Source organism: Camponotus vicinus, unplaced genomic scaffold (genome assembly GCF_025532165.1).
Source record: "Camponotus vicinus isolate PSW18456_S1 unplaced genomic scaffold, iyCamVici1.0 SCAF_13, whole genome shotgun sequence".
Lineage (NCBI taxonomy): Eukaryota > Metazoa > Arthropoda > Insecta > Hymenoptera > Formicidae > Camponotus > Camponotus vicinus.
The window spans coordinates 15,181,669-15,195,462 of NW_028141949.1; the positions used below are offsets into that span (position 1 = coordinate 15,181,669).

At 42.3% G+C, this 13,794-nt stretch overlaps 1 protein-coding gene across 16 annotated transcripts in view; it reads left to right on the forward strand.

Annotated features, from left to right (window-relative positions):
- The window catches only part of LOC145963876 (uncharacterized), a 56,069-nt gene that overhangs the window by 28,857 nt on the left and 13,418 nt on the right, over window positions 1-13,794 (forward strand). For 9 of the 16 annotated variants that reach the window (XR_014436275.1, XR_014436281.1, XR_014436277.1 and 6 more), the window contains 4 exons: window positions 9,285-9,653; window positions 9,773-9,825; window positions 9,957-10,128; window positions 10,987-11,331. Coding sequence is in view for 1 of the 16 variants with exons in the window: in XM_083086166.1 (XP_082942292.1) it covers window positions 9,285-9,493 (209 nt within the window). In the remaining 15 variants the exon portion in view is untranslated. Of the gene's footprint in view, window positions 1-9,284; window positions 9,654-9,772; window positions 9,826-9,956; window positions 10,177-10,986; window positions 11,332-13,794 lie in introns of all 16 variants that reach the window. The other 7 variants (XR_014436287.1, XR_014436289.1, XR_014436290.1 and 4 more) reach the window with 5 other exon arrangements.

Genomic DNA, 13,794 nt, shown 5'->3' on the forward strand with positions numbered 1-13,794 from the left:
CCCTTGGATTACCTCCCTTTCTTCTTTCCTTCCTTCCTTTCTTCCTTTTGTTTTTTACGCGTCCCTCGCGCGGAAGTTTATAGCAGAGAATTTTCCGGTTTCGCCGGCTGCGAGAGTTCAACAAGACTTGCTCGATCGAGCCGAGACCACGGAGCTATTTTACGCATATGCGATAAAGTATTGTTGAATTCGCGACGAACCATCAGACTTTTCCCCCCTTCGTTTCATCATATTGGCGTAAATTTCTCCAAACGATTTACTTTCTAAACGTTTTACTTTCACGAGATAGCTCTGCAGTGTCCAAATCTCCGCGATCCCGCTCGATCGTTTACCTCGCGACATTTATCTCAAACAGACACGTATTCTCTCGATTGTACATCGGTTTTGCACGATTGCTATTAATATAAGTTATTATTAATATAAGTTTATTTACGGATAAAATAGTAATAATATATCGCAAAAATGATTACATGCATTTCGATTTTATTTATTAATTTTATTTTAAAGAACACTTGTACATTCCATTTACATGATGACACTTTATTTACAACACATCCGTAAACGATATGCGACCAAGTTAAATTTCGTCATCCCAAAAACACCATGGAAATATAAAATAGTCAAATTATACTGTACAATCAACGTATGGGTATACATGAATAACAAATAAATTTGTAATCGGAATATTAAACAATCTATCGGGATTATGTGGGCAGGAAGGCTAGTCTCAAAAATGCAATATTCGATTAAGAATCTTAAATGAAAGCTTCTCAATTTCGGCAACAATCTCGATAGCATCTCGTGGAACTGAATCGCAAAAAAGGTACTTGTGAGAAAGACAGATAGCTTCGGTCTTACATATCTCGCCACTGTCCAAAGACACGGAGGGGGTTGACGTTAAAGCAGCGACTTCCGGTTGTTTCGGAACGTTCGGCGCGAGCGGGAATGAACGAGATGACGGCCGTTGAAATGTCTGTCAGAGTCGCGGTAAATCATCTCGAGCGACGCGCGTGAGAGACAAGAAAATTCGGCACGCGAAGACAATGCGATATACACACCGTTCCAGCGACAAGGTGCAATGGTGATTGGTGGATGCACCGCTGGTCCACGTCTCTTTTATACCTCGCGGCTCGGCGCGGCGCGACCCCCGACAAAGCGGTACCGCCCCCTGGACACGTGACGATGCTGGATCTGCCACCAGGGATACTATGCGCTCCTTGCAGCGCACCCCGTCGCAACTACCCGCTAGACTACCCCACTACGGAAGCCCGCACCCTCCTCCCATCCTTCCTCGCGCGGCGATGCACTAATTGATATCATTACGCCAAGTCCAAGTATGTGTGTAGACTTTGCGTCTATCGCTCGCGCGATATGAATGATGGGGTATCTCATCTCGATGGCGCGTAACAATCGTTCTACGATTGCCCCCTGGCTGTCTTACTCTTTCGACTACTTTGTCAGCTTTCTCTGTTTGCGCGATTTTGAAAGCTCGATTGGCTGATTTTCACAGTCGTTAATCGTTTGCAAACTTTCTTTATCAGCGGCTCAATGAGAATAATTTATGTATTTGTTGAAAGACTAGGTTGATCACATCGGAATATCTCTGGAATTATGTCGGTCGTATTCTTGAACGATTGTTTAAGTCGAAGAAGTAGAATTACTTTGAATATTTCATACAGAAATCCATATCGCATATATGTGATAAATTCCTGCGACTTTATATATATTTAAATATATAGCGTTTTATATATTTTTCGATAACAAATAATTATTAAAATTGTAAAAATGTTTTCACTTTGGTCAACGTACATAACATCTTGCTTTAACGTAAGATTTATTTGAAAGCAATCCGGCTTATCGTCTCTGTTCCTTGATGAAGCTTGAGGTAAACGGACACAGTCGAATAGCAGAATAATTAGTGTAAAAGGAAGAGGGCGAGAAAGAAAGATAGAGAAGGATTTGACTGACAACTAGTACATCTATTGATAGAAATGTCATCGAGGGTGGCTGGGAGAGATAACGAGATAGCGAAAAGCAGGAAGGGGATGCAAGGTAGAAAGATCATTGGAAGGATGAAGAAAGAGAGATGAAGACAGCGAGAGCTTCTTTCCTTTGTGCTCGCACAATCTCGTTTTTGATCAATCCTTCCGCTACAAAAAGTCATCGATCGATCGATCTCGGAAAGTGTCGCGCAGAGAACTTACTCTGGGGGTTGTCCGACTACTATGCAGTCTAGACTTTCTTCAATAAACGGCCCACCGGACTGAATCGCCCTTCGTTTATCAACGGCTGTCTTTGCGCGGGTCGTAAGAACGACGAAAATTCTATTTGCATGAAGCTGTGCTTCATCTCTATTCGCTTCTCAGCTTTGTTTTGACGCGCTGCGATAGTAATCTCTCGATACATTCGGTTATTCGGCGAAAGAGAGAGAGAAAGAGATAACCAGATTTTTTTTATTATTAATATATATTATTAATTATAAATTTGTTTTTTTCTGAAATGTAAGGAATAATCAATACTGATAAAATTTTTTCATTATTTTATCAATTAAATAAAACATCAATAATGAATTATTTATATAATTAATATAAATAGAAAAATTTAATAATATATATTACTATTTTTCTATTATATTTCTTCTTATACTTTTTTCTTTTTAATCGTATATTTTTTTTCATGCATAACATGTTAATAAAGAAACGATAATATACACACACAATACATAAGAATATAATTCTCTCGAATCACAAAACGAACACGTGTCTCTCTTCTCTTCTTATGATTTTTAATATTACAGAAACACCCAATATCTGTTTATTAGATTTCGATAACGCGTTCTAGTGATCGCGTTTCTTGCAATTTCCCGATGACACGAGAATCTTGGAAACGTTACGCGACCCTTCATTCATACTCTGCTGGAAGTCACGAGTCATCGACAATGGGTCTCGACTCGATATAGTCGGAGTCAGTCTTCCAATCCGTAAGAAAGGGCAAAAACTCGCCGGAACAGGAATGGAAGAAAAATAAAACGCGAATGTCACCGATTTGATCGATTTAACACACAGTTGAAAGAGAAGAGAGCATGCAAAACGACGAGTCGAGATGCTCTACAACTGGACCTCGAAAGTCGCGGTGATCTCGGAGTAATTGCGCGCATCTCGCGAATTTTAACATTTCGAAACAAACGAAAATTTAGCAGGACTAGCCAGGACATGTAGAAAATTCTTGTGTGCACGAGCGTTTATCAATCAATCCCATTGTTTTATATATGTGATTACAAATTTCGTTCATCAAGGATCTCATAAGCTTAAAAGTACAATTACATTTAATTAATATATTTATAATTATATTTAATTAACACGATTTTCACGTCGCGGAAAACGTTTTTCATTTTTATTTCTCTTCTACATCGAGAAATATCGCCGACTCTAAACATCGATAGCGTGCACGTGAAACGCGGCGCGAACAAATTGATCCGATCCTTCACCGAAAACGTCATTGGTTTCCATATGGAACGTGATCAATCGTCGTCCAGACGCATTCGGTTCGTCGCTGATAGATAAGCGACTATGGATGTTTCGTGCGTATACATATATACGCGTTAGTGCCCTCCACATGCTGAATTGGCGGCGCATAATCGGGCGAAACTGCCGTCAGGGCCCGTCAGTAACCCGAAGCGAACATTATACTACCGTACTGCCAATAGTTGCGTAATTACGTGCTCCCTGGAGGGTTTGCGGCGGTTGCGTGGAATCGTGACGGTGCTATGGAAGGTCCTGTCACTTGAGAGCGTGGACAGGATGCATCTAAGGACGCCTGTTAAAGAGCAACGTCGTGCTGCTCGGAGAGTTGAATCTTTCAAACGTCAGAATCTTTACAGACGTTTCGCAAATTTCTCTTGTAAATTCATTTTATAGAAAACTAGACATTTTATAAAACACTGGACTTTGCAAAGCTTTTTTCTTTATTAAGAAATTTTTTTTTACAAAAAATCTCCGACATGAAACTTAAATGATATTAAAATATTTTCAGCGACGTTTCCGCGCATTCACGGAAAGTACGTCTCTTCTCGCGGATGCTGCGTAGCCGGTGCTGGCAACCGGTCAGCGAACATAGTTGGAGAATTGAATTTTGCGATTCTTATTCTCTCGCGGCGGGATACGGAGATTTCTCGAAGAAACAATGTCTCGCAGCTTCTGTTCCCATTCTCGACGGTATATCCGCGTCAGGCTCCTCTCTCGCTGCGCGCGGCTCCGCATCGGTAATGTCTAAAGATTTACGCTGCACACGTGCGCGCCGATGTTTCTCTCGTGCGCACACATCTCCGCGCGCGTAACGAGACAACAGGGTACGCGCTTTTTGCAAGACTACGAAAACTACACGAGCGCGCGTTCCCCTTAACATCATTATGCCGTCCGCAACAAAGCGGACTGATATATTAGAAATATAGTATTGTTTATACGTTATACGATGTCGCGTCTCCGGCTATCGTGACAGGACTCGGACATTCTAGCGAAGCGTGAGCGGACACGTAGGCACGATAGACGTAGGCATACGTAAGATACGAATCGCAAAAGCGCATGCTTGTAGAAATAAATTGCTCGCTTTGCAGATGTGTAATGCAGATTGCAGGCGCACCGGGAAAGAAGAGAAAACAGCCACTCCGTTTTGATGGCACGTTGACAGATAACGAGAGACTCGCCTATTTAGATCGCGCTGTTGCTTCGAGAGATCTATCAACGGCTCGTATCTTTTCCGACCGAGTAAACATGCCTTTCTCGTGTCCTTGGTTACCCCGATTTACTTACATCAGGCATATCTTCATCTATTAATGATAAATATACGCGATGAGTTTGAGAGAAGTGACATTTGTTGACATCCGTCCGTTAGATTTTTCGATATCGGAGAATCGAATCGTAATCTCGAACGAGTATGCGTTAGTCTTGAACTAACGTCGAATCCAATACGCAAAACTTGGAAGGTTTACATGCATAATGCATACCGCAACATTGCAGAGAAACAGGCAGGCAAAGTAATGGCAATAACAGCTTTCAACTCTTCCAACGATGTCCTTTTGTTCCTATTTTTATTCCTCCCCTTTGCTCTTCCTCCTGCGTCGCTATTTATTACAACACGAATCACTTGAGGAGGCTCTCTTGAACAGATACAGGTACAGATTCGATGGTAACCGTTTATTATGCGTCTTCGCACCAAGTCGCGTGCAAGCGCACGAAGAAAGAATCTGCGCGAGATCTCGGGCTCGGCCGCAAGGATCAAAAACGGAGAACCGTGGAAGAAAGAACCCAGGCAACGCGATCACGAAGTTTTAGCAAAAGTCGTAACGGTCGTATATTTTTTATCGTACATCTATAGAAAGAAATTTTGCATGCGTATCCATGTTTCCGAAAAGCTTATACATAAATCTAGGCCGACATAGATCGAGATCGCGTACGAGACAATCAAAACCGCAGAAACGTACCGCCGAGACGAAACCGCAAACAACCTATCATAATTTTGCAGAAGCACGTCGGCGAAAGAGCGTATCAATAGTTTGTCTTTGACTATGTATTTCAGAGAGAAGGAGAGGGAGGGAGAGAGAGAGAGAGAAGAGAGAGCATGTGTAAATTTCTAGCAAATATAATTTATCTTCCTCATCCTTTTCTTTTCTCGCGGTGAGAAGACTACTTCGCTCGGAAGTAGTATCCGTGCAAAGGCAGCCATCCGCTGACTGTGGTCAGCGAGCGGGACGAGACTGAATATATCGTCGTTTTGCCACGTCTGCCGGCAGTCTAGACTTGTCGAGTCCTCGAGTCCGACCGTCCGACGTCACCGAATGAACAGACTTTTAGGGCGGTGCGGAACATCCGCGAAACGTCGTGTTTTGTAGCGAGGCACGAGCAGGTAGACGGATTCTACCGGAGCGAATCCGTTTCCGATTCTAGCCAGCGGTCAGTTGCGCAAACACTCCTCATGAGAAACTCGCGTTATCCGTTCGCAAAGTTGCCATTTTCGCTGGAGGTACTCCTGGCGAAGGTGTTTGCGTATCGCGTTATAATCTGCCTTATCTCTGGGCGGCATTATTTCACGTTGAGAGATCCCAACTTGGCACGACTGCTTCTCACGCGCAGGCCACGCACTTTCTTCCTTCGAGCAACTTTATCGATAATTCGCTCCTGACGCGAGGAGCGGATAAAAGAGTGAGAAGCACGAGAAGAGAGGAGAAAACATTAAGGTATCTCGCAGCGAGACGATGCACATGCAGTGCCTTCCAGCTGCATCCGCGACACACCTGCCTCTCCTTCGTTCTACGGTACGCCTTGGACAGACTTTCCAAGAAATGCAACCACGCGCCGTTTCTCGCGCCGTTTTTCATCAATTGTTCTTGCTGGCGCATTCATGCGTCCTCTAGTCCCTCCTTCCTCTTTGACTTTTACTCTTCTCGCTACCGTTTTATCTTCATCTCTTTTTTTCGATAGATCAATTCAATCAATTTAATAATCGATCTTTTCAATCGGATTAAAAACCTCACATTTTGCACACTTGTATAAAAGAATTTCTTCTTCTTCCGATTGTTTCCATTCTCTCTTTTCATACATTATTTATCTTTATAATATCTCGGTTGTTTATTTTCCGCAAATCGTAGACTACTGTTGGACATTGTTTCTTTGGCGTAGCCTTTTGGTCAGATATTACTCGTCGTTGACAATGGCACTGGCATAAGCTACGAGTTCCTGGCCGAAGAGGGCGAGAGACGAACGGGCCCTCTCGGCTCGGAGATCCTGAATGGTAATGATTATAGCAAATTGCTCTTGCTTGGCTTGGGGGTGCCTAATAGCCACTCAGTGGGGCTGTTGAAACCGCGCGCCCCTTCGTTCAACCTTTGATCCCCCCGCCGGAGTCAACCCTTCAAAACTTGATTGTTTCTACCCTGCTCCACAATACGGATGGACCCCTGAAGTTCGTTCTCCGTGGATGTTCTCGATATGTCTTATCGACGTGCACATTTTTCTTGTAATAATGCAAAGTCTTATATAGATTTTTTTATAATATTCAATTTTCTGCTTTATATTTAGGTAGCAATTGATGTACAATTTGTGAAAATATTTTCCTTATTCTTCCAATTTATAAAGTTGATTAGCCGGTCTTCAAACTCGTCGAGAAGCTCTAGATATTTAAAGTCTTCGCTATCTCGAGAAAAATATCAAGGAGCAAGAAAGAGAGAGGCAGGTTCGATACGGAGAGAGGCACGAATGTATTTTAACGGACATTGAAATATTAAATGTCGAGATGCCGTCGGCGGAGAGAGCCGTCAAGGAATCGGTAACGTTACACTTACTCGCACGCTCACGCACGTGTCTACTCACGTGCATGAATGCATGCGTGCGTGCATGCATGCGTACAGGTCATTCCAGGACGATGCGCAAGTTGGCAGAAAGTATTTTCAAGGTACAGGGCAGTCTGACTGCGAATGACTGACACGTACCGAGAACGGGTCGGCTTCTTCGCGTCGATGCCGAAGATGGAAAGAGCGGAAGGAGGAACGATGAGAGAAGGCAGGGCAAATGAAGTTGGCGAGTGTACGAATAGAAGAGAGCGAACGGCGGTGCAAAACTAGGAGGACAACGTGCCAATGCGACGACTCAAGGATAAAAGGATGCGGGAATAAGAGACAAGACTCTGCGACGCGTTGTCTTTCGTTGAGGAACAAGACGAGAAAAGAGAGAACGAGACGGAGAAAGGGAGAAGAGCGCACAGGGGAGAACTCGCCTGCAGGGACGACGGTCGTTGCTGCCCACGCCATGGACCATCTATCCACGTCCACTGTGACCACCTGCGCAATCTGACAGCCTAGCTCTAACGATGCGCGTATGCTCTTCCACGATATTCTGCGAGAGACAGACGTGTCCATTCGAGATGTGTTCGTTCACCGATACAAGCGCGACGTTAGTCTATAATGAAGGGAAAAATCAATATATATCGAATGTGTAATCTTGCCATCTTGCTGTTTTGTATCGGCAAAAAGGAAACGAGATTAACGCATTCTTTCTAGACATTATGCAATCTTTCAAAAATGTTGAGCACTCGTGAATTTTTTCTCTCTCCTGTTATTTTTTTTTAAATATAATAGTATAATAAATATACTGTCCATTAGCGTTTCTCTTTGTATATTTCTCATGACAGTATTTTTTAGATACGTTTTCTTGTGTTAGTATCAAGAGCGCCTCCAGTCATTTCCAGAGATCTCGTTGTTCTGCGCAGCTTTACGTAAATACCAAAGCCCTATGGTTATTGCGCCGAGATCAGATCAATCTCTCCTTCTCTTTCTTCCTCTGTTATAACCAGTATACTTATTATAATGTAAACTTGCATTATATTATATGATGGACACTTTGCAGACTGTTAGCTATTCGGAATTCCTTGAATGACACATCGAATTTTTTGCTTCATAGAAAAGGATATTTATCGAGAAATGATTTAATTTGATGCACCATTAAGAGGAGCACTGCTCTGTTAATTTAGGCTTTGCGAATAGTGTAAGGTATAAATTGGCGATTATTCGTGAGACTCAACCGATTGACCACGCGAGTGAGGTAAAGCGAAATCTCCTTTACGGAATTACGATCGTCCATGGTGTAAGAAGCTTGTATGCGTTGAGGATGCGTTCTCCAAGCTCCTCGCATAGCGCCGTTAAAAAACTGAAAAGCACTCGCTAAGGCCCGCGGGACAATGGACCTCTTCTCTCTCTTTCTCCTTCTCTCGACCAGCGGTCGAAGGTTTTCAGCACCCTAGTGGTCAATTTCCCACTCAGACGGAATCATTAGTCTACGGCTATGGCTCAGGGTGCTCTTGCACTCCCTGACGAGACAAGTACACTCGATGGGCGAAACCAAGTACTAAAACCAAACTCGCGATCAACAAACGGGGAATGCGCGCACCACGTTATATGTCAGACATAATCTTCAGTCGTTGCACGAGGATTAATTATTAATATCGCGATAGTGTTGATTAAATATTCGAAAAAGGTAGAGGTTGATAAAGGAAATTCCTGTCGATAGAATTTAAAATAAATTCTTTTGCTCTAGTTTTTTCAAAAAACTCAAATTATATATCATAGTACATATTTTTTAGAAATACCCGCAATTTTTTATTATAAGATAAAATTGACCGATATAAATTATTTGAAATTAAACATATTTGATAGAGATTCCTTTAAAAAGTTATTCATCTTTAATGATCGTCGATTGTACAACCGATCTATATTTACACCTGATTCTTTCTTTTAGGGATGTATAATGCTGATGAACGAGCGTGCGATGAATGCAGGTTGGCAGGATGTCCCTGGTCGCGTGAGGATCGCGTGGCGACAACTAAACAATATATGTATTCTAAAAACGAGGCAGAGCGATAAAGAGAAAAAAGAAGCAAGTATAAGGAACGATGACGAGGCGAGAAAAAAAAAACGATTGTACCAAGAGCCAACCACGTCCGCCTGGTAATTACGATTACTATCTATGAGTAGCCAGTGACTGTCCAAGTAGCGTGAGAAGAACAACCGTTGAAGTTCTCCATGCGAACTGGTTTCACGCCTCCTGGTTCCGTTTGCAAGTGCACGTAGCCGATCACGTAGACGTTGCAGATACTCGGGAGAGGAAGTAGGCGTACACTATACTCGCATATACTCATTCTCTCTTTCTCTCTCGTTTTCCTCCTCTTATTTTTATATTTTTGCTCCGCGCAAAACTAATATATCTTTACCTCTTGTCTTCTCCAGCTCCAACCTGCTATCTTCCCCTCGCTAATCCACGCATACGTCTATTCGGATAGGTAACTATTTATTTATCTATTTATCCATCTGTTTATCTAACCGTCTACGTTCATTGAATGTTGATCTATCTGTATTGTTAGGACATTCGATATCGATAAGAAATTAATTAATTAATTAACTTGACATATAGGAAAACAACGGGATGTGCTGGATATCGATATTAACTTTGGGCGATCAGTTTTTGAAGAAACAAGCACGGGGGAGGCGAATTACCCGCGCCATGTTTAGTGCAAAGTTAATCCAATCTACCCAACTCTCCGGGACGTGGACGATGCTCCGTGATATCGCAGGATATCCGATCGGTGCGAACAAGAGAGAGAGAGAGAGAGAGAGTCGCCGTGCTATGCCACGTAACTCGCTTTCGCAGTACAGCGTGTTACATCCCGAGGATGACGACGAGCCACGTCGGTCACGTGTATAAGTACGCGTACGGAGCCGCGTATGATCGTGCGTGCGCGGGATTACGCACGCATACAGCGCAAGCAGCGATGTGCCGCATTCACGTAGCCCCGTCTAGACGGCCGTCAGACGTATTATTGAGTTCGCGTAACTCTGCGCTACATAGCTATCGCATTACCTATATGTTATGTGCGCGCCTGCTCGCGCGCTTGTGTAGGTACGTTACGTGCGTGCGTGTGCGTGCGTCGGCGCGCCGCACACGCACGCACATACACACGTGCGCGCGCGCGCGCGCCGAATCGCACCGAGGTTGGCTCCACAGCTGACGTAACCGCCGCTAATTACGCGGTCGACTCCGTAGATCGGTTCGTTGCGTCGCTTTCGGTCGCTCGTTGCACACGTAAGTACATAAGGTGCACGCGTCTGTGTCCATCCACGTGCACGCTCTGGCGAATCGCCAAGTTCCCCGATTCCTTGACATTTTTCTGCAACGAATTAAGGCCGCGAATTGTTGGGACGCGCGGGGTTTCCGACAAGAATGCGTTTTGTGTTTTCGAATCTTTCCTGGTTTTTTTTGTCGCAATATTGCCGCAATGTAACAACAATGATCTGCGCTGGATGGGTCGTATAGCTTGTTATTGATATAAATTGATTTAGCTGCACAATTAAAATGGATGATGATACTTTGCGCGGAGCAACCGTACGTGTGCAACCTGTAATTATATCCGCTTCTTCAATTTGCAAACTTATATATAATTCAGATCGATGCTCAGCCGCTGGCTAATGCAACAGTAATGACCTGGCGGAAATTATCGCTGCGCTGACTCTACCGCGTGTATGATCTTGGCGAAAAATACGTGATATACGCGTGAACGCTCTAGGAAATTCCCTTTCAAACTACCGTTCATAAATCGAATTGCTTTGCGCATCTCGAAGGATACAAATGTGAACGATAAAGCTGGCTTATCCCGATGGCAGAAGCAATCAACGAAGCATCTCTATATCCCTTTTACGAGATAAATCATAAAATGACGAAATCTATCACTTTCGGAGAAAAAAAGAAACAATTATCAACACAAAAGAGCCATGTGATCAATGTGTCAAAAGTAAGGATATTTTAAGAGTAATGTGGGAAAAAAGATTATGATATAATCGAAAGAAAAATGAATATTGAAATGTTAAGTAATTAAATAAAAAATATAATTAAAAAATATATAATTAAATAATTAAAATATAATTATACTTAGATGAATGAATCTCTTTTTGTATCTAGATTATACATGTATCGCATTCAATGCAAATAATAGTTTAATGCAATCTAAGTATCATTTGGAGATGACAAGTTTATTATAGCGATCTAACATGCATTTAATTTATATCAGGCAAGTGATTGATAAAGTGAAATTGATCGCGAGTCTACGGGGTATAATTTTTACAATTACAATTTTTTTTTAATCTACTATTTTCTTAGCCGTTACTCGTCTCGAATCCAATGTTCTCTTCTTCTCGTGCCACTCTGGCCACCTACGCGATATTCTTGTCTCCGACGAGTCACAAGCGCCCGGAGGACGCTTCGTGCCTCGCCTTCCTGGAACTCGTCTCATTCAGCAGCGCGAAACTATTTATAGGACTTGTTCCGATGATGTACTGAATGAACGGGTTATCTATGCGCGTTACGAACATTTCTACGGGCAATGATCGCGTTTTTATGACCTCAGCAGGGCCATTTTATCCGCTGATTAAAGCGTGATATCTAAAGTTTATGCAAAAAAATTGCAAAATGTCATTTTGTGACTAAAAAAATTAAAGTAAATTAATTAGTGTTTAATTAATACATGATTATCGATATTATTTAGGTTTTAGAAATGTAAATAAAAATATTAGAGAGGGGAAAAAACAATTTGTATATTAATTATAATTACATATGATTCTCACGCGAGTCACGCGAGAGACGTGACACGTCTATAGTATCGATGTCTTATGATATGTATACGTGTTTTGTCTCTCGACAAACGACCAAGACATAACTAACTGATATTTGATTTGGATCGCTGCGGGATATTAATACGATATCGATCGAGTTCTCGCATGTCTGATGTCACAGCTGTGAATTATTCGCGAGCGAAAAAAGATGGTCTAGCGTTATACGTTGGTATATTATATCGAGAATTTATATATCGCATCGATATATGGCTCTCGTTGTCGCTTGATGAGAAACACTGCTTTTCGGCCTGAATAAGATTCGGGCCAACATGATTGTTTAAGAGAGGTCAATATAATGACGCGAGCATAGACCAGTCTACAAAACAGGAAGATCCACTTGTCATAGATTAGGCGGCCCTTTCGCAGGCACATGTAGATCCTATGGGAGTAGTCCACGTCCCGTGCGAAGGAACCGGCCGAGTCGTACAATCTATTTACTAATATCGCATAGTGACGTGTCCTCGGCGAGTAATAACGGACACGTGCACGCGTCCTTCTCGCGAGGTGGTTGAACTCCGGAATAGATAGGACTCGCACACGCTTTCAGCGCTAAATACAGGATACGGGCGTGCACGTGTATATGTATATCTTGCTGCGTACTAGAATCGAGAAGTCGCCGAGCATAACTGGCGAGAGATTGACGAACACATGTTTTTCTATCGTTAATTAACGCGGGCCGCCCACGCACACGTTCCCCGGTAATAGGGACATACATAAATGCGCGCGGTACACTGCAAAGCGTATCCTGCACTGTCTACCGGCTGCTACTTCATGCGTGCGTCCGCATTCCTAGCCCCTTCAATTACAAACCGCGTAAAGGTACGCGTGTGTACGCGCTTGTCTATTAGAACGCACGGTGGACAAACGCTAACAACGACCACGCATTATTACCCAGCCAGAACTGGACCCTTTGTTGTTTCTGCCGGTGCTACAGTCGACATCCGGCTAGCTTTGCCTAGCGAACAACGTCGCTATCATTTTCACCGTGTGCGCGGCCATACGCCGACTCTTTTCGAACCTTTTATCAATATTGATCTCGAATGGGAAACGCTTGTACCCCCGATGTGTACTCGGACCGCGACAATTCCGTTGCACGGAATTTAATTTCGTTATTACCGAAGTATCTTGTCAGTTACTCGAACGATGATAGTCGTCGAATATATTGGACGATTTTTTTATCTAATATATATTTTATATTTTCAATTAATTTTATATATTTTACATATTTTATATTTTTTAATATATTTTAATATAATTAATAATTTTAATTTAATATATTTAATTAATTAATAATTAAAATAATTCTTTAATAAATTTTTATGTATTCTTGCATATAGAAAATTTATGATGGTTGTCTAGGGGTTCCGCGAAATGTAAATCAAAGTTGAAATAATTAGCTTAGCAATTGTTAATGTAACGTTGCTGCAATATAGAGGAATAATAATTTGAATATTTTTACGAAGGAACCTGTTCTCGATTAACATATAATTAAGAGAGTTGGCGAATACGTATTAAAAAGTCCAACGAACGTAGAGATTTTGCAACGCGCAGTTGAAAGCATAATATTACTACTTGCGGCCAACATA